Source organism: Papilio machaon, chromosome 17 (assembly GCF_912999745.1).
Source record: "Papilio machaon chromosome 17, ilPapMach1.1, whole genome shotgun sequence".
NCBI lineage: Eukaryota > Metazoa > Arthropoda > Insecta > Lepidoptera > Papilionidae > Papilio > Papilio machaon.
The window spans coordinates 4374118-4401892 of NC_060002.1; the positions used below are offsets into that span (position 1 = coordinate 4374118).

A 27775-nucleotide genomic window follows, 5' to 3' on the forward strand; every position below is an offset into this window, starting at 1 on the left:
TGTCGTTCATCCAAAAGGGTCCTTGCACTGTGTTCGGTGCTCAAGGTATTGAGGTTAGGCCGGACCCGACCGTCACGATCGTTACAAATGGGGACATGAACACGGCCAATGACCCATGCGTAGTTTTCTTAAATCCATAGCATATTTTTCTAAGCTTATCTTTTTTTTTCTTTTATGAGTTAAAGTTGTATTGCATATGATACGTAAACAAATGATCTGTCTGTCCACTCTGTCGACTATTGCGTTTATGTCTCGGAATTAAATTTACATAATTTTATCGCTAACACCTTTACTATTGCAAATTGTAACTTTTGTAACCGAAAATATGAATTTAACCTAAACTATACACGAAACAATCTAATTAAGTTGAAATTAAAAATTACGTAAAATGTTATAGATTATTTTGTTTGTTGTTTTACTTTCTACCATACACAACTTGTCAAACATTGTGCACTAGGAATCAGATATTTTAAATCTATTTTTATTGCACACAAAACTAAAACTTTACTGGTAGTTCACAGCCACGCACTATTTTTATCTAAAAAACCAGCTTTTTTATTTTATTTCTGAAAAAAATTTCATATCAATGTATGTCACAAAGTCACGTAAAGAAAGGAAATCTAAAAAAAATGTAACATGCGAAAGTAACGGAATTAAGTATATATCAAATAGAAATTGGCAATTCGGGATAGGGAAGGTTCGCCCAATAAAGTACGTGAGGCGGTCAAAAACAAACTTGTGCAATAAATAACCCGATCGGATAAGAGAAAGGTACGCACTCAGCCATTTTATATTCAATAATAAAAATAAGATAAACTAAATCATGTTACAGTTTTGTCACACAATTTATTGATTGTAATCGTATGGCCACGTTATAGCTAACTGAAATAACAAACAATGAAAACCTAACCTTAATAAAATGTCTATAAAGTTACTTTATAAAAAGCTGCCAGGTGAATAGTCACCCCTTACTTAGGAATATTATAAATTGATCTAAAGACGTATAACTATATCTATACAAGTGAGCTTTCCTATTCATCTTGCCTTTTCCTCTAGCTTCTGGTTTCCACGAAAAAACATTTCGTCATTTCTAACATCCTAATTGAAAAAAGAGGGGTAATATTATGTTTATCCACAGTTGTTTCGGCGAAGACCAGCTTAATCCTAGGACATGTAATAAAACAATTATGAAAATACTAATGACTGCAATGCACAGCGTCAAACTTCTGACAAGGGACTGAACGTTTTGCCCTTTTAACTCGAGTTCTGACAACTTTTTAATTACATAATAAAATGGACAATACAGTAATTATAATATTACAAAACTGACAAATTTATGTTAATTATTATATTAAAAACTTCACTTAACTTTTTGTAATTTTGACAAACATGTTCGAAATTAGTATTTAAAAAGAGAATTTGAACAAAAACAATAGATAAATAGAAAACATTTTCAACTTAATATTACTGGCAATATAATTACACATACCCCTATGATTTTTAATAAAGTATTAACAACTTTACATAATAGTAAAACTATGTTTGTACTAGAGTTATTAAGACTTTTTATGTCTGTTAGGAAAACAAATGAAAACGTTAAAGTAAATTAAACTTGAAATGAAATCAATAAAAAAATAGATAAAAGAAAAAATGTGAGTTAATATTACGTGTCTTGTGAATGTGTGTGTAAGAAATGAGTTTAATAAAGTGGATGCAGTTGGTCTTCGTTCTGGCGACCTGCTGTGCTGAGGAAGGCGAGTGGAGTGAAGACGCAGAGGATTTAGGTAAGAACTTTCTTAGTCAAAAACTTAAATACAAGACAAGAATCAAATAAAATAAGCATTTGATATAACGATTTTTCAATCTTGTATTTAGCTTGAAAGATATAAAAAATATAAATTTAAACGATAAAAAAATTGAAAAATGGATAGAATTGGACGTATAAAATAAACAATGTTCAAGTACAATGCTAAAAATCTGTTAGTTGGATAAAAAATATTTTCATTAAATAATCTTTAAATCAATTACTTAAAAAGTTTTGTCTCATCAATTTACCTGTGATTTCAATGCCATAGATGTAAAATACAAAAATACTAGTCCACTTTCCATCTCTAAGAGCTCACAAGCTTTTACTAAGTATACCAGTATTTTTCTTCCATCACTTATTTAAAATAGATGGAATTCAAGTTAAAATTTAATTAAAACCATAATATTGTTTCATCTGGAAAAATACATATGCATTTTATTCTCCTGCTCGCTAATTTTTGTTTCCAACTGCAATTTTATTTTGTAATCTGTTGAGAATTGCGTTAGTATGCATTTGCTCAGTTTGATTGGAACGTTTTATATAGCCACGGGTTGCAAATAAATTGGCTTGCTAGTTAATAAATATAATCTCATTTGAATTTACCATACGTAATTGAGCAATATATATCAAATCATTTAAACAATATATTTATATATATATATATATATATATATATATATATATGTGTAGGTACATACATATTTATTTAACTTTTGTTTTACACAACATTTCGCTTCACGCACTTTTCGCAGTAGGTTAAACTATATGAATAAAGTCAAGCCATGGACATATAAATATCTCAATGTTCCCAAAAAAAATATTCATCAATTGGAATAACGTCTTTTAAATTGGTCTTTAAAACCACTTTCGTGCAGTACACTTCTTCCCTCGTCATTATAAAATTTTATTGGATTATTAGAAATCACTCGGTCATGCCTATGGACAGCGGTCGCCTCGCCATTTCGACTAATTCAGATGGCCGCTTACTCATTTGAAACCTTATTATATAAAAAAAATGAAGAAACTAGAACATAGCTGAAATTTACATATTTAGTAAAGGTGACATAAGAAGTACCCGTAATCACCAGGCACATTTGTGAGAAATATGTACATGCTTTTTCAAATGTCCAGTGTCTTAATTTTTCGGATTTTCTTTGAATTCAATGAAGATGCGTGGCAAATATATCGGCAAAATGATTTGCCGTTTTTGTGGTAGTTTTTATTTTTTTGGCCTTATTTAATTTAGTTAAATAATTAAGTACTAAATATACTATATTAAATTAAAAACAAAAAAGTACAAAAAGTGATGTCCAATTAAGACTGTTAACGCGTGAACGGTTCAGTTCGTGCTCCAATTTTATTGAACGATTAATTTTATTGCAAAATTTTCTGGACAGCGGAACAAATGGAAAACGATAGTCATTCGACAGTGTTAGACCGGACTTTTGTGGTTGCGCGTTCGACGTATGTTTTTACCGATGAATAAACGAAATAAATTAAGGAACACGGAGGTGAAAAGCAAGCGATGTACAATGTCAGGGTTAAATGAAATGTTAAGCAATTTAATTAAAATGTTCCAATGTTCAATATTATAATCTAAACTGGTTGAAAAAGGTTAGCAGATAATACACATCATTAGTTTTTTACATATACCTATGGTAGTCATTAAACATCATTTAAACTTCTTGATTATTTTACACTGTTCCATTAAAATAAAACCGAACTAATTTAATACTTTTTCATGATTAAATAGAAATTAGAAGTAGCAGCAGAATTGTTGTAATCTTATTGCCTTTTCACACATCTGTTTTGATATTTTATATTAAAGCATATATTTATAAAATTAAATATTTTAACATAATCGTAACATGAAACATAATTCGAAGCGCATATTTGTATGCGTACAGCCGTTGTCTTCGAGGACAATAATGTAATGCATAGCTGTTTAGCTGGCTCAGAGTCGCGCATGTGATGACTAGGTCAGGCCCGCTCGCTACGTGTCTTAACAATAATTTTATTAATATTACTCCCTGAAGCCTGTCACGCGCGCAACCACCCCTCGTATTTCTTCAAGGCGACACAAAAAATATGATATATTGTGAGAACGACGCATAAAAGCTACTTTTTACAAAAACGGGAAGGAATTAACGCCCTCATTGTCAGTTAGAAGAGCATTCTTGTTTTTATTCGGCCACAAAAACAAAACTTCTTACGTCTAGGAAAATAACACAAACATTTAACAATTAATTTTCGTGTTTGTATGTGATAACGTACATAAAATAATGATTTGATCAAATGAGAACGTTACATCGAAATTCTTCCTCGAATAAAATATATTTTTATAACATCTAAACAAATAAAAGGGCCTGATTACAAGCTTCATTTCTTTACCCTTATCTTAACGACGGGACGCTGCGGTACACAAACATCTGATAAGAATTTCTTTTTCTTACATGCTTGTCTATTTCACTTTTTTGTCAAATTACACACTTTTCCTGAGAGAAGTACACTTTTTTTAAGAATGTAACAAATTAGAAGACATTTTACCTGAAGTACCTACATTATAATTCTGTTAAAATACTCTTACTGTAGGTTTCTGAGAAAGTCGCCGTTTAACACATATTGTTAACTCTGTTTGGTCAAAATTAATGACAGGGTTGACGATACATTTTATACATAGATTATGGCCACGGAAACCAACGGTTAATGATTTTAAAATTGCATATTTGGTGACAATTTGATTATTGAATTACAGACTTTAGGATACGATGTGCATTTCAACTGGATAACATTACTAAGACCACATTTTGAAAATTCTGACGTATCTCTGCTGCCGACTGCAGTTCACAACTGAGATAGACACCAACCATATATTATATGTATTGTTTTTTTTTTGAGCATAAAAATAAAAATTTAACACATTAACTAACCAGACTGAATAATCCGTCTCAATTTGGTTGGTCTCATTCGCGGGTAAATTGAAATTTCCCCACTAAGCATGACTGATGGCCTGTATTACTTGGACTCAAGACGGTGACAGTTACGCCGTAAGAAAAGAAGATTATTTCATGCGGTGCCGCTGCAGTACATTTAATATTACAGCTATTTATTTTCATACTCTTTTATTCTCCTCGGTGTGGTGGGAAAGCTAAGAACCTTAACGCTATAGAAATAAAATAAAAACGACCTTTATATTCTTTGCAAGTCGAATGTTGAATGTTTTACGTGAATATTAAATGTATTTAGTATTTCATGTCACATTTAGTGCTTAATTGTGAGTCTATTTTTCATTCAGCGATGTATTTACGTGAGTATGTAACAGTATAGTGCACAATATTCAATTAAATTATTCGAATTATTGAAAATCATTTTAATCAACAAATTGATATGACACTTTTTAATGATACCCATGGAAATATATTTATGTTGCATTTTAAATCTTTCATAATTATACGTCTAATCAATATCGAAAGTTTACGGTGCTAAAACACCATAGTATGTGAGTATGTCCTTGCCAGGGACCCGATTCATTTATCAATTAACTAGTCCGCGACTCCATCTGTGCGGTATTAAAAAAAACTTAATAAGTAGCCTATGTAGTGTTCCAGACTATGTTCTACAACAGTGTCAAATTGTATCAAGATCCGTTGAGCCGTTAGATCCCTCTAACAAAAATCCATCCATCCATCCCCATCTAAACTCGCATTTATGATATTAGTAAGATGACATCAAGACATTTGTGTAATAATTTTAATAGCATTAGAAATATGGAACTTGCATTAGAAATATATTGTGTATATTGTACAGTTTCAACGGTGGACGTAGACGCAGTGCTGGGCCGCACCGCCGGCCTGCCGTGTGACGTCACGCCCGATGCCGCTGAGGACCGCGTTTACATGGTGCTCTGGTTCCGGGCGGGCAAGATCACTGGAGGAAAACCTATATACAGGTAAAACTATATACAGATTTCTATTGTCCAAAATTTGTTATTTATTTGTCAACATCGTATTTCGGAAGATTACCTAGAATCATATTTCCGGTAATATCAACGTACGATAAATAGGTTAAAATGTGTTTTAACAAAAATATAATTCAAACACCATCTAAGGTTTCTATGGTTAGGCCCTATATGTTTAAATTTAACAGATTTTTCGGCAGAAAATTCACAGTATACATCTGTTACCAATATTGTAAACAGAAATTTGATTGTTTCCGATCAACTCAATATCTATTCTAGTTGTTTACAACCAATTTTAAAAAGCTATAATACTTTGGTCTTTTTATGTACAAAGAGAAGCCGAGAGAAAATCAATATAATCTGTTGGTTAGTCAGTGTAAGAGATATGAAGTAAATTATTCAAATTGTTAATCAAAACATTTAATAACTTTAAATAATAAAATAATTTAATTTGATTTGTAACAACACAATCAATATCACTCTGTTAATGCAATGTAATTATTTATGCGAACCGTATATTATTAAACATTAAATTAATTATTAACGACAGTAACGTAAGATAGATGTAGGCAGAAACCACGGACCATTTTGTGCAGTCCTTACCCACCTTTCTACATTCATGCATCTACGCATACATGCCAGTTAGTATCGGGTTCTTTTAATAACGACCTTCTGAGTATTCCATCAATCTGGACGGTATAAGAAATTTGGACACACCGACTGCGAAATAACAATAATTATACAATATAGACAAGTTACAAGAAAGAAGAGAACTTTCTTTAGGGGGTTGGGGGACATTATATTGTTACTTTTTAGTGCATTTTGTTTGAGATTGTTTTTTTTTGTTACTTTTTATAACAAATCTAAACCATCTGAGCATGCCTTTTTCAACTTTGCTAACATTATCATATTGATTATTTCCGACTCATTTCCCGTAGAAAGACTAACTTTTCAAACAGTTTTCCTTATATTTATCATAGCGTTCCATATTCGTATTCAGTGGAACTCACCTAATGTCGTACAATCAATAAGGTTTTACGCATTAGGCGTGGTTCCTCCCCGACGCTCGGACTAAATGTGCCTTTAATATTTCTACGCCACATTTGTAGCATATATTTCTTATGTTATATTGTACATTTGAAATTATTTTCCTTAGTTCAACATTTAAATCAATTAAACCGAAACTTTTTACGTCAAGCTTTTCTAGATAAGTTATTTATTACTTACGAAAACAATATTCAATTCTTGCGATAAATCCGAAGATAGTTTATTTTATTATTGTTTACGGATAAAAAAGACAAAAACTAGTTAAGGATCTATTTCAATATCGGTCGTTTATCATACTAATTTTAAAAGACCAATTTATATCTAGAATTATACTGATAATCACTTCAAGATTTATTTTTTATTTAATTGTATTTCTTTTTCTGTCTATTCTTAATAATAATTTCTCTTGTAACATCGTCAGTAATAACAACGTCTAAATCACTTCATTTGTTCAGATTATCGAGCGGCAGTTTATTCAGTAAATCAATCTGCCATTTTTGTCGGTCCCGTCCTCGTGTTTCATATTTACCTCGACATTAGTTCGAATGTTATTTGTTTAGGGACTCCTCAGCTGAAAAGGAAAATAAAGGTTCCTTGAACCATCATTTGGATGAACTATTTTATTTATAAGTTACGTAATGTAAATGTCTATTCTTGTATGTGACACGCAAGTACTGAGAAAATCATTATTTTGTCTCCTATGTTGTTTTTTCATCGATGATTTCTTTCGATAATTTACTCTACATTCCATGTTTTTTTTTACATCCGATGATTTTTGACGGATATTTTAGATTCAGAATTTATTCTCAACAAATCATAACCTTAAACAGATAAAGAAACAGGTTATCCGTTTACAGTTTCGACGTTCGTGGTCGTTCGTTCGACAAGGCGCTGCAATGGTCTGACCCGAACGTGTTCGGACCGCGGGCTTACTTCGTGACCGTGGCTCGGCCCGCTGTACTCACGCTGGACACGGTACAACTTGACGACGAAGGAGTCTACAGATGCCGGGTCGACTTCAAGAACTCACCAACCAGGAACTTTCAAATAAGATTAACTGTTATTGGTAAGTTATATATGCATTGATATAAAGGGGAAGCCTGCATTGATTATTTTTTTATCTTACATCAAATAAAAATAAAGATGATTTTGGCAGGACATCAGGTTAATGTAAAGTATTCAAAAATATAATGAATTAAATTCGAACTTCTGTAAGTTATTTGAAAATGTATCAAATTCATAATACTTAATAGAATATTTATAATTCTAACAATTTTTCATACGGTACCACCATAATAACCACAATATTGTATATAAATATAATAAAAAACTTGAGAGGTGTCAAGGGACACCCGGATAGAACGAAGTTCCTTTCGATAAATTAGTGAAGGAACCAATGTTTATTCTATGAATAAAAAACTTAAGTCTTCACAAGAAGTACATTTTATTTCTATGAATTTTCGTTATATATTGTCACGTCGTTGCCATGGTGAAGTAGCGCTCATTCGTCGTTAACATACTTACTATAGCAAAAAGTGTCGTGACAACTTTTCGTAAGAATTTTTTCCGTCTAGCCCCCTTTCACAACACGCGATAAGGAACTTCGTTCCAAAAAATATAAGAAAATCTTGAATCTTACGTAAACGGCAATGTTCGATACGGCCTATTCGATTGCCGAACAATTTTAACTCGTAAAATCTATTCCATTCCCTTAAATAAGGGAACCTTATCTAAAAAGGCAGCCTTTCAGTGGCGTTCGTCTAGCAAGCGATGCAAAACAAAGCTTTGTAGGAGCTCCTTTGAATTTTCGGTACGGAAAATAAGAGGTAATATACGCCCTCAGTTTCCTTCAAAGAAGCACGAGAGTGTTATTACAATAATATACAGCAATATTACGGCTGAAGCAGCAATGTTTCCATGGCAAAAAGTCAACGAGCAAGCTCAAAATACTGGCCAATAAATTTCAATATTAATATACTAGAATACTCACGCCTATAAGAGGTACGTATTACTATACGGTACGTGTTTTATTTAAGTGCAGGATTATGAGGACGTTAAGTTATTGAAAAAGCTAGGAAACATGTCGCATGCTGTATATAAAACAACTGTCAATCTGATTAGGAATGTTCAAAAAGGTTCATAATAAAACAGTTTAATAAAAATAATCTTTGCGTGTTTATACGATATGTAATTATTTCAAACACAACATAAAATTAATTCAAATATTTTGAATTAGAAAATAATTACAGTAATTCTTGAAATACATTTGCCCACTTTGCTATGCTATAAAATTTATTATGTTTGCACTATCTACACGTGTTTATCGCGGAATTTTAAAATGTAAACGAGCTACGGCTCGGGGGACTAGTTGTGGACATTTTATTTCTGATATTCGAGGTATGTTTTAAATGTACGTTATATTTTATTATTAAGTTACTTTACACTTAAATCAGTATTTTAATTTAAAACTACATTACAATATGTTTTATTAATGAATTAATTAGTTTTCTTTTAATCTAAATATTCAACTAAATTATAAAAAAATTAAAGTATCATTATCGCTTTAAATTTTAAGACATACTCGTACCTTCATTAAAACTATTGTTTTTGAAAGTAATGATTGATTTTTGACCTTCCAATTATTGAAATCTTTGATATTAGACTGTTACAAAATAAAATACATGTTTGGCATCCGCAAAGTGAATAAAGTAATTTGTTTCAGCCTGTAATTCATGTGTAGCGACCTACGTACGTCCTCGCTCAGCGGCGTACTTCCGTTGGCAATACTTTGCTAGGTAGGGTTTGAGTTAAGTGAAGCAATAAGTAACGGTTAAGTGGGAGCATGTTGCGGTATTTTGCAAACATAAGTCATCGGCCAGGTACTGTTCTACACCGAGAGACTATTATTTACATACGGTTATGTAAAGTTGTATGTACATTTGAGTTTATAACTAAAAAAAAACCTTATTTTCAAATAGATCTTTATTTATAGAATTTTACAAACATTTAACAGCTAATGATTTTCTTAGAAAGATACACTTATTTTATAGAAATACTAGCTGTCGCCCGCAACTCCGACCGCGCGGAATTAAAAAAACATAATAAGTAGCCTATGTATTCTTCCAGACTATGGTCTACATCTACGCCAAATTTCATTGAGATCTGTTGAGCCGTTCTGGAGATTTCTTCAAACAAACATCCATCCATCTAAACATTCGTATTTGTAATATTAGTAAGATCTTTGCAATTCTGTGCTTTCGAAGCGAATCTGCTAAAAAAAATCTACAGTATGATAATTAAAAACATAAACAACTCGATAAAAAAATCATTTCAAACGTTACAATTAAAATAAACGCAACGACAAAATACTTTTGAAATGTCGAAATTCACAAAAAAAAAAGTTTCGGTACTGGAAGCGGAGACGATAAGAATATAAAAAACAGCCGCCGTAGCTGAAACGTGCGAAGAAAACGCCCGCCTGAATTAATAAGTATAACACGAAATTTGAATTTAATGAAACAAGTTAGCAGTGAACAGCTGAGAGCGGGTATTGATCCCTTCTTATAAGAAATGAGCTGACGAACATTGAATCTTACTTTCAATTATTCAAACCTTATAAATTTTACATTTCTCGCTTATTCTTGAACAATTTAATAAATAAATATGATTTTATCATAGAACGTTATTTTTTCTCGTATTAAGAACACTCTTGTAACAGGGGTATTACTAGGGTAGTACGAGTAGGTCGCCTAGGAGAAGTGCTTAGTCAATTGCCGCGTTCTGCCTTGATAAGCACACAATCTGTCTTCAAACTTGAGGTGTAATGAAACATGAATCACCGAATAATAGCATTATTTAGTGTTGTTGTAATGTTATTTAAATAAATTCCGACCGATTTAGTGAGTTTTCACTTCCGAGACCAAACTTCACAACTCCCGCCGCCTCGGAGTTAATGCATAATTCAGAAGCCATAATTTCGGTTGTAATCTAAGCTGTACGCTTTATCGCTACATCAAACCCTTGTTAGGCACTTCGACGTCGCCAACGTGATGAATTGACCATGATATTTATTAAAATTGTATACATTAATATTATCTAATGAATGTTTGATTTGTTTTTATAACATGTTGTAATACAAATGTCATCCTTGACGTTTCCACTGCCGAGACATGTACATATGTTGTGTATTTATAAAAAAACGAGACTCACAGGTTTTACATTTACTTTTCAAGTACACATCTCCTTTCACCAAAGTTGGCAACAAATATATAATGTATGTGAAAGTTTACGTTACTTGAAATTATTAACAGCGATTTTTAAAAAAAATGCATAAATAGCTTTCTTTGACCTTAGGGGTTATATTTCTGATGTATAATTTTCACTTGTTACGCCTTCATTATAAAAGAAACTTTGTGCATTATTTGTCTTGGTGTAATAACTTTCACTATTCGTGAAAAAATAATTTAATTTTATTATATATATTTAATATTATTTACGGATAATAATGGATGTTACCCATATTGCATAACTATTTTAGTAAAGTTTCCCTTATTTTTATTCAACACAACATATAACCCTTTTCAAGATGGGAACGATACGGAAATCCTTTTGTATTACTATACAATGTTGAATTATTCAATTGCTTACACGATAGTATATAATGTCGAAGGGCTTCGTAGCGCGGTATGTAAGAGTACAAAAGCATTTACAAGTAATAGGCGACCCGTCGTAGGCAATTCTTGTCCTTTAGTTGGGACGGAGGTTGTACGATATTACGAAACCCACACTTATACCTCACTTATGTCAATGTGTTTAAGATTAAAATCTGTATTATACAATAGGTAGCCAATTTGTATGATTCAATATTTTTTTGGTTGTCTTTTGTTAACATTTTCCAATACCAAAATGTATATAAATCGGCTTTGAAATATAACTGACATAATAAATATAATAATTATCATTTATTTGGTGTTTTCTTTTTTGTGTACTTGATTAAAAATTAAATTAACTTTATCAATGTTGTTACAGTGCCCCCACATCAACTCATTCTTTACGACAAGTCAGGCAGAGACGTGTCAGGTGTTGTTGGACCATTAGAGGAGGGGAATGAATTAGTTTTGATCTGTGAAGTTAGAGGAGGTAAGATTACTTATTCTTATGTAATAACTTCAATTATTATTAGCACAGTATAGATAAAAATTAGAAAACGATGTGTTTCCTTCACTATTTCCCTCTGATACATTAGAAATCAAAAGGGCATCAGTCAAGATGAACCATAACTTATTCCCAACAGGGAAATGAGAAATTAAACCGATTACTTTGATATATTGCTCTTAAACTTGCCGATAAGTCACACTGTGCGAGATCGGCACCAAATGGTACCCAATGTAAAGTTATCCATCGCCCCGAGATACGATGGCAAAGGGGATTGCGCGGACGCGGGGGAAGGGGACACCGAATCAAACACAAAATTAGACTGAAAATGGCATCCAGAACTTTTCACAATTTCATTGTAATTTATGATTTAAAGTTGGCGCAATAAAACGAGATCCCGGTAACCTTATACTTTTATCTTCGTCGCAAATTCCGTAAAAGTTTCACTGTGTAATTACTATTCTTAGCACATAGTTTAATTATTCTTAGAACTCTGCATACTTGTGTTTTTTTATTCTTTGTACATTTTTTTTATGTCGCATAACAATTGAATGTCGAATATCGCAATGAACGAAACGCGTAACATTTAAAGCCGCAAAATGAAATAGTTTCTTTGAATTCGATATAAAAGTAGGGTCGTCACCGAAATGTTTTTGTAAACTCGCAGCTTTTGTCCACGTAGCAGCCAAGCTCAATATTTAAGTTATTGTACTTTGTTCTATAAATGCACCATTAACAGAGCGTAAATATAGGTTAATCTAAAATCACTAACAACAAATACAATAGCTTCTGTTTGGAAAAATATCGTAAAAATACAACATTTGAGAGAATATCAGATTTTATGATCTAAGTAATAGATAACATATCGTTATTAATTGCATTTATTTACATCGTCGTTGAAAATTTACAAGACGAATAATTTAGTTCTGATAAAATCTTGTCTGATCTGACTTGACTGCCGATAAAACCTAGATCACGTTACGGGTAGACCTCACATACAATGAATTGTCAATAAAAGATTTTAGAGTTTTATGTATAACTCTACTCTATACATAAGTAAGTAAGTATTAATTTATACAAAAGAACTATTCTAGATATTTAAGGTGGATGTTGTAATAATAGCAGAAGGCCTAGTCAGCTTCAACTGTAACGTAATTAAAACCGAAGCCGCCGAGACATGTCTGTTAAACTCTCTCGTAAGCTATCCCACCTTATTTGACTGTAAGTTAAATTATTGCCTAAATCTTGGTGTAATTTTGAATATAATATAGAAGGAATGTTCTTGATTCGGTTTATCTTATTAAAATAAACCTACACACGCAGTGTTTTCGCTAAAATTAAATTTCTAGAGGATTACTGTCATTTTATAATTTAGTAAATGTGTGTGTAGTGTTAGAGACTTCAAAACTAGTAGCTTTTAATTTTTACATAATATTTATGACCGTAACTCCGTCCGGGCGGAATTTTAATGGAAAACTTCATTAGTAGCATATGTATTCTTCCAGCTTTCTTATCTATGCCAAATTTCACTGAGATCCGTTAAACCGTTCTGGAGATACCATCTAACAAATATTCGTCCATCCATCAATCCATCCATACAAAAATTTTGGCAATAAGAAGTAAGGTTTAGTTCTTTAGGGATATTTTATTAACTCCTTCAATAACCAAATTTTGCATATCGAAATTATTGTAATAAGAAGTTAATATAATAGAAGTTGGGATAGAGTTGTTGGAATATCTATCCCTTGCGAGTGTTTCTATGTACTTTGCAATATCTTTGCCTTCGTCACTAAGTGATCTACTTTTATACATATTCTCACAACTTACATAACGGGATAACAATATCACCGCAACGTTAAACAACATCAAAGTCCAATGAGCTTTAAGGACTTCTGTTTTAAACCCATTTTTCCGCTATGCGGGTTACTCTTGATTGACTGGACTATGTATTCATAGGACGGCCAGCGCCTACTGTAATTTGGCTCATAGATGGTACACCAGCAACACAATACATTGGTGAGAAGACCGACACACACGTGGTGGTGAACCGATTGGAATTGCCGCATATAAAACGAACACATTTGAATACGACGTTCAAGTGTCGCGCCTCTAACACCAATCTCGTCAGCCCACAAGAGAAGATGGTTAGACTGGAAATGAATTGTAAGTTTTTTTTTTCTAAAACCTTTCAGCTCGTAAAAATTCATGATAATAATTAATAATAACTAAAATACTTACAAGAACATATATAGATCTTAGTCAAGGTCAAAAGACTTATATTTTTACGTTTATTTAGTTCTTTTCCTAGTTTTTTTTTTGTGAATATAAATAGATCTCTGTGTAGACAGAACCACTGAAAGTACTGATAGAATTCTTTGGGTAAATTAAGTTGTAAGCCCTTGGGGTTGTTGTCGACCAACATTTGACGTTTGATTAAACTTTAACTAGGAAACTTGGAAAACAATCTTAAAGACGAGGCCACTTTATTCGAGTCTCAAAATGAAATGAAAACCTTACGTTTTATATAAATTATTTATGTAGCGGAAACATTTCACACTAATGCATTTCAAATTTCTTATTCACTTGTTTTGATCCAATAATAACAAATGCACACAAAAATATATTATTATCCATCTTAGGACCTAAAGCTTTCCGGAAAGACGGTAACATAGAGTGGTCCTACGTTACCGTTATAGTGTGGAGCCCCAGGGAGAATTCTCTCTTGGGGAGATAAGTGCTGAGGGTTCCGGTGCGTTCCTTGGAGATCCCGGAATCCTCTTCTTTTTGCACTCGAGTTTAGCCACCGAGGGGGTTTTAGTAGGTCGAAACCCACATAACCTTGTCTTCCCCCTAAAGGCAGGATATCTTTAGAAGATTTCCCCCCCCCCCTCCCCCCGACACCAAAAAAATGACCTAAAGCTTAAAAAGTCAAGTTAAATTAGAATTATTGCAGATCCCTTTTTAAACATTTTAAACATCGAATTCGCACGTTTATTACTCAAATCAATGTAGCTTTTTTCAAATAAGATTTCCTGAAATCCAAATTTTACTTTTAATAAGCCGAATTTTAAATTTAATAACATATATACAAGCATTACCAAGCTCTAAGTTCTATCGAACTACACTCGTGTTACTAACAGTTAATATTCATTATTAATTTTTTTTAGTGAAACCAACTTTCGTTGAAATTCTAAATAAGCCAACAACATTATCGTCTGAGAAATACGTCAGTCTCATGTGTGTATCAGAAGGAAGTCGACCTCCCGCTCAGCTAACTTGGTATAAAAACAATAGAAAATTCAAAAGAGGAAAGGTAAATATGATTATACTTTGAAAGTTTTAAACTAATTTACTTTTACAATATTGGGTAATTTCAAATATAGCTCTAAACACCTTAAACTTCTATTCATGTTTACATAACACCTTATATGCCGCTTCCATTTTTTCGCATGAAAGTAAAGTGGGCTGTGAGTTGGTAGCACTGAACGTGTTAACTTACAATTTATAGGAAGAGTTTACATAATAATATTCTTGATAATGTTATTGACGAATAACCATATTGTTAATATTATTTAGATATAAAACATAAGAGCGTCGGTGGCTCAGGGAATAAGCACTTGACCTCCAAGCTGCATTTCTTGGGTTCGAATCCCACCATGTACCAATGTGTTTTTCGAGTCTCGATTTACATATCTACAGTTAACCGACGTTCTGAGAAGAAATTCAATGATATGTGTGAAGTCAACCAACCCGCATTGGGCCAGCGTGGTTGACTATGGCCTAGTCACCCCTAACTTGGGGTAGGCTCCGAGCCTCTCAGTGTGGACGTATAGTGAGCTGATGATGATAAAACATATAAAATCTGTATTTAATATACCAATTGTTTGGTAATTTTAAACCCATTTAGTTAAATAATTCCAGTTCCACATATCTAAAGTTTATTAAAGGGATACGGTTTTAAAAATCAATCTTAGCTTGGTTTTAAGACTGTAATTAATTATCAGTTTTATTGCAGGTGATAGAAGGTGCTAACGAGACTTGGGTAAGCAGTAACCTACAATTTATGCCGATGCCTGAAGACGATGGTCTTTATTTAAAATGTCAAGCGGATAACAGCGCCATGCCTGGACAAAGTATTGAAGATGCGTTTAAATTGGATGTTGTTTGTAAGTGAAAATTATATAAAACTTTCTAAATTCGACATAAAGAAAATATTAAACACGAAAGAATTATTCGTGGGTTTCTGACGTCAAAATCTCAGTTTAAAACATATTTTTATCTCTGTTTTGTCAAAGATGATGACGATGTGTTTTATACACACATTTTGGCGTCAGAAACCAACGGTAAGCTGGATATTTTTACTACTGGTTAAAAAAAAATTTTAAATTAATATTTCCTGATTTTAGAGTTTTGTAAAAGCATTAATATGTCCATTGTTAAATTCACAATTCCATTACCTTAAGTTCAAAGTATTTCTAAATGTTTCTCAATGTTTATGTATTTAAATTATAAAGTTACTTCAAATATTGACTTAATTTCAACTTTAACTTAATTCTAATAACTAAAATATTCAAACGCTTCGAGTATTACACTTTCAAGAATTGTTGGAAGGAATATTGTTACAAAATAAGCAATAAAGGAGCTCAGTTTAACCAGTTTGCACATCTTTAGCGGCGTTAAGCTTAATTATCGTTAGTACTTAGCACTTCCGGCGTAGCAACGGTCTCTTGTCGCTACGAGCACGACTGCACGAAGACGTTCACATGGGGATTTGATTGTAAGGATTATGTTAGCTCCCTTATGACTTTATATTTCAACTTGTATAGTCCGACTTATTTATTTAGATACTTTTTAAAATAACATTTATTTAATAGAAGATACCCTTTATTTTCATTCACACTCTACCGGTATAAGGCACATATAACATTCTTGAGCAGCAAACTGCCATACTCAGAGAAGCTCAAAGGGGTTTTTAAGCTACATTTAGTCTAGATTTATATTAAATGACTAGATTTATACTATTGTAGAAGATGTATCACATTTAGCACAGTTATAGTGTGTTAATTAGGCATTGAAAAAATTTCACTCAATTTGTTTCGTACTTCAATGGCTACATAATTAGACACACACAACATCCTTATTAATATTTTACAGCTATGCACACTCTTCCTTGCGGAATTCAATTATTTACGCGAGTAAAGACAAAATGATTTTACTGTTTCACTCATCAAAACATATAATTTAAAACATTTAACTTTCATAAACATTTTAGATCAAAATGTTTAACAAAATAACAGACAGACCCTTGAAACTTTAACAGTTACCCATTTCATATGTTACTCCTTTTTGTACAAACATATGTATTTCAAACATATTCAAAGGGACGTCCAGTGAAACTTTATTAAAACCTCGTATAAGCCAACAAGAGAAACGCGAAATGTAATTAAAATCTTTTTACTTATGTTGCATTCTCTTTATGCCAACAGTTAACGACCGTTGGACTTCCTAAAAACTAATTCAAACTGCAGCCGTCGACTGTTTCCCACCGCTCACAGCTCTCTGCTGAATTTCATAATGCTCTTACATGAATTAAATTAGGTTCACAAATTTCCATCTATTTTTCTAACGTCCACTGATATGAAGTAATAAAAATTATAAAATTAGCATTATTTCTAGCAGCTTGGCGGCGATCAGGTTGGCTAGTAATACTCATTTATAAATACCAAAATGTTTATTTATTGGCAAGTATTTTATTTAAATAAATGTATTATTATTTAAACACTTAAATTTCTAAGAATAAAATTAGATGGTAATATATATTTAAAGGTACTCGCAGCTATTGAAGATTAAAATAATAATAATAATTCTAAGTGCCTTATTCGGATAACGATTGTATTCAGAGATGACTGAGAGAACCTTTCAGTCCATAACAACAAGGGAAATTAATTTTCAAAAATAAATAAATTCTATTTACTCCTGATCAACGAACCGTAACGCATTTAAAACGTTGAGAATAACCCTGCTCGTTGCGCGAATCGTTTCGGCAACAATTTAAACGCGAGCCGTCGTAAATGTTTATTTCGGGGGATGAACGTTTCCCCCTCTAACGGTCCGACGTCGTTATAGGTCTTTAATGGCCAATAAAGTGTCAACACGTGCTTTCCGCCGCAGATAACCATTTTACCTGAGTGTTTAACCAGACACTGATCTGACCATTTCAAATCATTAACCCCAATGGATAAGCAGTCGCTTTGTAAAACGTACCAGAATCAAATCCAGGCAAGGCTTATAACATAGCTTCAAAAGTAAAGTAAATTTAGAAAGAATTGTAAAGTCAATAGACCGAAATCTATATTCGATCCTTGACATCAATCCGAATATTATTTTAAGTACATTACGTTACATTGCGATCTTAAGATCAGTAAAATTAAACACAAATTCATTATAAATGATAAATACCACCGATAAGCGTAAATTAAAATGTCAATCATAATTTCTTTGTTAAATTTGATGATTATCGCTCTTCACTATGTATGTTGCTATTTTCTCCATGAGTAAATTTAGTGTAACATCTGTATATAATTTTCACAACATTGTCACAGACCCACCCGTGGTGTCATTGTCACTGGGCAGCACCCTTAACCCGCACGACATCAAAGAGGGCGACGACGTGTACTTCGAGTGTTCAGTCCGTGCTAACCCGAGAGAACATCGCATCACGTGGTATCATAATGTTAGTTATATCTAATTTATTTTTGAAAACAGCGTAAACTATTTAGTGTACTTCATAACAAAATATCTTTAAGTTAAAATAAGTAAGGTTTTTTATTGAGACAAAGAAATCCTTAAAACGAAATTAAATATTTTATTAAAAAAATCTAAATAATGGAAAAATAAAAAGCACTTCCGAAAACATTTAAATAAGCAATATGTATTACATCTCTTTGTTTCACATTATTATTTCATCAATGCAAACTCACTACTAAAATATTCCATATATTATGTTATTTTACGATTAGTAGACTTTCTACTAACCGTTAAATTACAATGAACTGATTGACCTTTACCAAATAAACACAACATGCTTTATGTGAATGGTATTAGAATGCGTATGTTTATAAATCCTACCGTATTTCACCAGGATAAGGCGGTGTTACACAACGTGATAGCGGGCGTGATAGTGAGCACGAAGTCGCTCGCATTGCAGAAGGTGAGCCGCGACCACGGCGGTGACTACTCGTGTCGCGCTACCAACGCGCTAGGCGAGACTGCCAGCCAGACCACACATCTAAGTATACAATGTCAGTAACAACTTTTTTTTAAAAAACTAAGGTAAACATGACGGTTTGCAAATTTGAACGAAATTTTACATAATTGTAGGTATAGACGGGACGTAAATGCGTCGACAGTACGCAGAGTACGCTTTCCTCCACTTACAGTGGGGTTACCTGTCCACGAATTCGTACTTATAGCTAACCACAAGCCACCATAAAGTTTGAATATCAATATTAAGTGCTACTAGAATACTGGAAGGTTTTAATCCTCACAGGCAGTATTTTACGGATCAGATTAAAAATAAAAAAATCCAAATGTATTCGCGAAACATCAAAATATATACATACATATCTAGTTTTATGTTATTCTTGTATTTTGATAAATCTACACCGTCAATGCTACGTTTGTAAACATAATAAATCATACAACTCAGACTAAAAGAAAGTTAGCGTTCATCGAAAACAGATCAATCATATTTATAGAAATGTAGTTTGTTATATAAACTGCTTCCATCTACGGGGATTCGTTTTATGTCAATAATAATCAATGTTAAAACAAACCTACAACTCGGTTAGAAAATACCGTGACAATGATTCAGTATTTTGAGTGTAAACGTACATCAATCATGATCGCTGAGAGCGTCCCCGAAATTTATATCCACCGCGTTTCTGTGACGAGCCAATTGACGACAAATTTACCTCCTATTGAATTTCTTTTCACATAATGCTATACTGAATTTATTTATGCCATTATTGTGCAAATATGCGACAAAACTAGTAGTATCTCGTTTACTAGCTGACGCTTGCGACTCCGTCCGCGCGGAATGAAAAAAAACCTAATAAGTAGCCTATGTGTTCTTACAGACTATGTTCTACATCTGTGCCAAATTTGATCAAGTTGCGATGAGCCTTTTCAGAGATACAAACATCCATCCATCCATCCATCCTTCCATCTAAACGCTCGCATTTGCAATCTTAGTAAGATTATTTTCATATTCTACTTAACCTTTTTTTTTGTACTAATAATCGTAGCTTATATAAACTGCTACACTATCTTCTACCAAAAAGATAAATAATTCAATACACCTTCATAATATGCATAATATAGTGGTGTAAATTTAACCCTCGTAATATTTAAAATTTTAATAAAAGCGAAACTGCACAGCGAACTTTTCTAAGTAGATACCTAAATGAATCACAGCGTGCTACTTATGCAAGATTCACACGAGGGCAGAAGATTAGGTTAAAATATTATAGTGCTACTACTGTTTCTGCTGTCATTGTTTGAATACAGAACATTAACAGTATTACAGCTGGTTTTAACTGTACTGACATTTTTATGGACACATTATCATACCTCACATTCTCTTGGAAAAAACAAAGACAACAATAGTGTCAATATAAATGTGAAAGCAGCTGAAAACTCCTATTAACAATTAGTGAACGAACACCAATAGCAGTACTGAACCTTCTACTCTCGATTTGTGCTTCTGTCCTTCCCTCGTATGAAACTAGCATCACTGGCGAAGAACAGTCGAGCGATAAAATGAATATATCATCTAACTTTCTTGTTATGATTTAACGAACAGAATTCACGCCCCCGCTTTTGCTTTATACTACCAAAAAACTTTCTGAAAAACAAATGCAAGATGCGTCGTAGCGTCGCGGTACAAATTGACATCAAACGGTATCTCGTTTTTCTAATTAGTATCATTATATGGATGATTGCAAAGCACTTTTTATATTAAATTAATGTCATTGTCAAAAAAAATTGTCACAACGATTACAAAGGACTAATTAACAAAATTGTTTAAATACAATTAGGTTTGTTTAAATTCTTACAAATTATTTTTCTTTACTATTTAGATCCATTCTGCGATTTCTCTTTGGACTAGTCTAGAGCTAGTAGCTCGGTTAAAGCGAAACGACTGAACTTTCTTATTAATTTCTTTTCTAATTAATTTCTGTAACACGACTATTTTAAATGAGTAGACTTTAAATTCTTAGAAATTATCTTTATTAATAGATGCTCCGGTATGCGCACTCTCCTCACCACAAGTGCTCGGCGCACAGCTGGACGAGACACTCCGAGTTCGTTGCTCAGTCAAAGCGAACCCACCAGACGTTACCTTCTTCTGGCAGTTTAACAATAGCGGAGAAAGTCTAGATGTAGCACCAGCTAAATTTGGTAAGACACTAAGTAAATTGTTTGAAAAAACTAAACAAAAAGTCATTGATAATGGAGCTCCCTTCTGAGAGTTGATGTATGATGCGAACCAAGTTTCAAATTAAAAGTAAACTGATATTTTACAATTTTTATGATCCACTTTTTCACGGATCTGATTTCTGGTGTTTAAGCCATATCAACAACAAATTTTGAATCATAATACAGAAATATCTATGTTATATTTTATTGCAACAGGAATAACAAATGGGAGCACAAGTGAGTTAAGTTACAAGCCGCAGAGCGAACGTGACTACGGTACACTCAGTTGTCGCGGCAGCAACTCCGTCGGTCGGCAACTCGAGCCCTGTGTGTTCCAGATCGTACCTGCCAGTAAGCTAGTTATAGTTTGAATTCTCTTGTTTTTGTGAATTTATTTTATTCACGTTGAATATTCCTCTATAAATAGAAATGTTCGTATACTTTATCATATTCTTATTTTTACATCATGATACCTCTTCTGGGCATTAATATTGACAACGGTATTGAGAAGAATTAAATCTTAGGGTCCGATACTTAACCTAAGATGTCTCATTATTTAGGTCATTACTTCAGTTAAAATCCGTTTACATAGTTAAAACAAATAGACAAAGAAATTATTAATCTCAATTTTATTAATTTATTTACTTCAGTCGAAGTTAAACCAGGTTTTTATTTTAGCTCGACCGTCTCCACCGCGCAACTGTTCTTTAAGAACCAGTAACAGCACGGAAGGAGACAGCAATCTTCTGCAGGTGTACTGCGTGGCGGGGTACGATGGCGGTCTGCCACAATCCTTTGTACTGGAAGCATTAGACCCTGTTACTGGAAAGACTCGTTACACTGAATCTGTCACGGAGTCAGGTAAGAATGATAAAAATTAACTCCTAGAGATCAGTATTACGAAATTTAAGTAATATATTTCTGTTTATATTAACTATTGTTTTAGATGGTTTAGCTTCATTTTGGTTAGACGTAACACATGTATCTTCGGGAAGTGATAACGATGGAGCGACTTTGAATCTTCTTATCTATGCAAAAAATATGAAAGGTGAATCGGAACGAACACTTTTAGAAAACATTGCATTTAATGACGCAGCTAAACATACAGGTAAAAGTTTTTTTTGTTTTGTTTTTTTTTCTTCTACTCTCTCACACGTCTATGCCAGCCATCATATCTAAATTAACTTCTTACGCATATCCACTATCACACAATCCATTAATACTTTTTTTGGTCTTCCTCTATCATAAATTTCTCAACAAAGTACCATGTCAATAAGAATTTAATTTCTTTATTTAGATGGAAAAGGTGCAATGGGTAACATAACCATGGGTGTCGTAGTCGCAGCTGCTTTGGGAGCGACTCTTGCAATCGGTAGTATAGCGTTGGGAGCCGTTTGTTCCCGTCGTCGTCGGTCGCACCCCCCACACAAGCATCCTCCAGGAGACATGCTGGAACTTAGTGACGGCGGTCGGAGATACGTAGTCGCTTACACCATAAAACCGTCAGAAGTCAAGACTCCAGATCCACAGCCTGACATTTTGAATGCTCCTGGTAAGTTTGGATCTAAGATTTTAGATCAAAAATGTACAGAAAAAAATATATGTATATAACAATCATTTTTTAACAGATGTTGAAAATCAATCATCGCCTCAAAAAGTGTTAGAAGCTGATGAATGGCCTACCATAAAGGAAGTTCGAAGTAAGTTAAAACAAGAAAGATTTCCTTAGCAATTAAAATATAAATTAATTGTTTATCTTCTATTATTCTCACTTCAAAGAAGTTTTTTTAGCTTAAAACGTTCACAATTAAATAACAAAACCACACGTGTTCTACAAATCAATTCAGTTCAGTAAACTCTACATAAGATCTCAGTCACAAAGGCACAAATAGCACTCACCTTCGCCGCAAAGCGAATAGTAAAACAGCATTTAAAGTTGCTGCTAACAATTTCATTAGAGCCAGCTGTGGGTACGAAATCAATTTTCTCTCTTACTCTGGAATTTAAGGCAAACGCCTAGTACAATGTTGTTTGCTATTCTAGAGAACTGGCTTAGATGATTACGTTTTATTTATTACCACTTCTAATAACACAAAGTAAATATATTTACCTGAATAAATAAATTAAATAAATTTAGAATGTATTATTCTCTTACAGTAAAAGTTGAAATTAAAATCATTTTTTTTAGGTGATTGGGAAAACTCAGGGCCAGTGTTTTCAGCAGATGACTTAGCAATGCTTGATTCTGCAGTACGTTCGCAACAGGTAATTCATACTCAGTACTCGTATCTGTACAGGATTGTACAGGACATATTATTGTCACTATTTTTCAAAAAAATTGATGGAGATGCCAATATTTTGGCATATGTGTTTCTCCAGTAGTACCTAAGGATAAATTAAGTTATGCTTATCGATTTAGTGATGATACAATTTTATATCATGTAAAAAGGAAATTATTAAAGCGACTTGAACAAAATTCAATATCAGAGAACGTGAGATAACTTGTCTTAAATTTGGCTTCATTAAGCGAAGCTAATTAATGACAAGTTGTAAAATATTAATGCCTTATTTTCTTTACAGATAACGCCAAATAACGAATTAGTACCAAGTAATAGACAAGAAGATGTAATTAATCAAAACATACCCATAGAGTTTTCTAATAATTATAGGCCTAGTTTCATAGCTACTAATAGTCCGACATTAGGAAGCCCTAATTTTGTATGTCCTAATGGTAATGGAAGTCCAACATTCGAAAACCATCCATCTATGAGTATTACTGGGCCTTCCTTAAGTTCAGGAAGCTTAACATCTTCAACTTTACAAAGGAATAAAGGTAAAACAGTGCCGCGAAGAAGAGAACATGTTTTGGCAGAAAATTTACCAGGACCCGAAAGTTGTGTGTAAATAAACTTTTTTCTAAAATCAGTGCCAGGAAACATTTATTTTTATAATATTCTATATCTATAAATCTAGTCCTTCCCAAAATTTAATGAATGTTTCATACTTGTGTTATTTGGTTTGAGTCAACAGTAAACTGTATCCAAAAAATCAAGGTCTAACATTTGTTATAATTTGTAACAGTAAAACCTATTCGAATTATAATATATGGATATCCAAATATTATATGTAAAATTTATTTTTTATTCCTAACGAAGACAATAATGACTAATTTGCCAAGATGTTCATGTGATCTCCAATTATCTCCCTGGCCTTTTCCCACTCTCGTGGGGTCGGCACGCAAGGTTTTATGAACCTTAAGGTTTTGGCTTAAGTTTTTACAGCCGGCCGCTTGCCTGTCGCCAACCCTACTTGGGACCCCAATCTTCTTAATTTCTATAATGATATCAAATTCTAAATATTATGAAAAAAATATACTGATATTATTGTTGAGAGTATCTCTATTTTTGTTATTTTCACTAAGCAATGCTTTAGTTATAATACAAGAAGTGAAATCGGGACGATCTGATGTATATTTAGATATTTTCAATTGTGTAATATTCTCTTGCTCAAATTTATTTATTTTATCTAAGACCATATAGCAACCACTATTTGGAAGACTGTATAGTTTATGTATAAATTTATAATAAGGTGTGTTTAGATTATGGATTGTAATTTAAAAAAATACTTTGTGTTGTATGTGAATAGTGCTTGTAGATTTTTGTGCTTAAATACTTGGTTGTGTGAATGTAAATATGTACTTAGAAGTAGTCATATTACCTTTTTTGTAAAGTCTAATGCCCTATGTAGCGCTATAATGAATATATGAATGACTCAATCGTTTTGTTTGTTAATCCATTGTTCAGAGTTTACAAGTAAAATTATTTATAAATATGTTGTAATCATCGTTTTACTTTTGCCATCAGTGTTAGTATAGAAGAGCTTCACTGAGCGCGAATGGCCTGAAGACGTGATTTTATATTGAAAAATAAATTATTATTTCTATATTTGTGTTTTAATTTACTCCTACTTATTTAAGGTATTCAATTAAAACACACGTTCGATTAAAACACAGGAGCTTTAAAACAAAAACGCAAATTCACATAAATCTAAGAAGTTGTAAGCTAAGATCATACAAAATATTTTTTTATGCGTCCGGTAAGTTTCCTTTGCTCTTTACATAAGATGTCTTAAAGGCCGAGTTAATGCCGGAACCGGGACGCATGAGAATTGCTTTCAAGTATACCTTTTTAATTAGTCGCGGCCTTTTTTAACTCCCTCTCGCTCTTTCAATTTCGTGTTACGAAGATGAAAAATGCTTGGACTGTAAAAGCAATTCAGTATTTTTTTTAATTATATTATATGTAACAATAAACATATACTACAAAATAAATAAATTATTTAACGTTCCATGCTGAAATAGATAAAAGAGTCTGCCTCTATATCCTTTTTTTATTTTAGCAGTACTTTGAAAAATACCATTTTATTTTCCAAACAGGAATTTCGGCGAAACTTTCTACATTTAAAAAAAAATAGCAAAGGACTCGGTGCCGACGTTCCGAGTCCTTTGCTATTAATTTAGTAATAGGGGCTATTTTTTACCATCGTAACGTACTATAATTGACTACTGTCCAATATTTTCTATTAAAACCAGACATAAAATATATTTGGTTAAATAAATTTTAATTGAATTGCAACCTTAAATAACTGCCTTATTAATTAAACTGTGGTTACGTTTTGATTTTATAAAAGCATCGAGTGACAAAAGAATTTCAATTTGCTGCGGACTCGCACAAGCTATTTCAGTTACGTCAAACAATTCATAATGTGAAAATTGATTTGCGCCTTCCTTGTCCTTTTTGATTAACATGCTTTATATATTTTTACCTATGATTTGAATAAATTGTAAACATGTAATTTATACATTTTTATTAGTAGCTAATAGTTATTGTTACCTTTAAGATCTAACTTATGTACATTATATACATAAGAACATTAAAAACATTATAAAATCCCAAATCGACAGATATTTTTTCAATTATTTTTGGCAAACATTTAAATAATAAAAGTAAAACTCTGAAAATATCGTGTTCGGCATTAAAATTGCTCTCATTCACTACTACCTCGACGGATATTTATTACATTCTGCCCGAACGTAAATAGAGTTCCTATTTTCATGATAGTTTATTGGTATTTTAATATTCCCTTGCTTTTAATACTTATCTTTCTTACAATATTTTTATTATGCAATACTTAGTTTAGTTATTGAGACAAAAAAAATTAACGAAACCTATAAAGTTAATTACTCAATAATTACTCGACTACTCGACCATCTACTCGTTTGACGACTCCACCAACTACTATCCAGTTTCAGATAAATAGGTTATGTTTACAAAGCAACAACTTGCAGTATTTCGGTAAGAATTTCCAACGTTTATCGAAGTATAACTTCCTGTGGGGGCTCACCCGGAAATTGTCCGTCAACTCGATCGGCTTAACCCAAATTATGTATTGTTATTGCCGTCGCTGATTCCCGAAACTACAGAATTTGAAATAACCTTGTATATGTATATACTCTTAATAAGTTATGAGTTTTCGTGTGAAATTTATCAATATAGAATCATATCGAAGCGTAATACTTGTTACTAAATTATAAATTAACTCTAGAAAAAAAACATGTAAGACAATTCACTATTTGATTGTTCGTTTGATTACATTGAAAAGGTTCTGAAACTACTGAAGCGAATTGAAAAATTCTTTTACTATTGGTAACCTACACTATTCCGGACACACATATTTTTTACTAGTTTGTTTTTTATTTCGCGGCAACTATTTGTTAAAAGCTTATGCGTTAGTAGATTCTTTTTAGGTATAACAAACAGGCGTATTTTCACATTTCTAAATCAATTTAAATTTAAAGATTATTTTTATCACTTACTGGTAGATACTGGATTTATGGAGTTAGTTGTTCTCTTTCTATTATGACAACCCTGAAAGTTAAATTATTCAATAAAATTGCCAACTTAGACCTAACTTAATTTCCCTACAGTATAACTTAGTCTATCAAAAGCATGTTGTGTGTAAGTGATTACTCGCGCTGCATGGAAGCGGGCTGCTAATGAGCGACATAAATTAGACGAAGGAAGCTTTAGCTCGTTTCTGCTACCAACCCGCGCCGCTTCAGGCTCTTTTAAACTCGATAAGGTCTTATTTAGTCGCAAAATTATTGCAGTAATATGAAAAATAATAAAAAAACACGTGACTATATTTACTTTGTCATAATCATGGCATCAACATTTACAAATGACTAATGATAATTAAACATTTACAACTGCTCTCATACATTTACGCAGTACGAATTCGAGTAATCTTGATAAGATAATTGTTCGGTA

The 27775-nt window shown here is 32.5% G+C and overlaps 1 protein-coding gene across 1 annotated transcript; it reads left to right on the forward strand.

Moving 5' to 3' along the window:
* Positions 1 to 1690: 1690 nt before the first annotated feature.
* LOC106721549 (neural cell adhesion molecule 1) lies at positions 1691 to 24374 on the forward strand (the record flags this gene model as incomplete). The annotated part of the gene is made up of 17 exons (XM_014516509.2): positions 1691 to 1784; positions 5615 to 5756; positions 7670 to 7878; positions 11841 to 11951; positions 13923 to 14129; positions 15134 to 15279; positions 15982 to 16132; positions 18569 to 18699; positions 19108 to 19267; positions 21267 to 21428; positions 21663 to 21797; positions 22125 to 22307; positions 22393 to 22554; positions 22744 to 22998; positions 23075 to 23146; positions 23635 to 23711; positions 24027 to 24374. Coding segments are annotated over 17 exons (2721 nt in total), but the record flags the coding sequence as incomplete, so codon positions are not given.
* Between the last annotated feature and the right edge of the window lie 3401 nt (positions 24375 to 27775).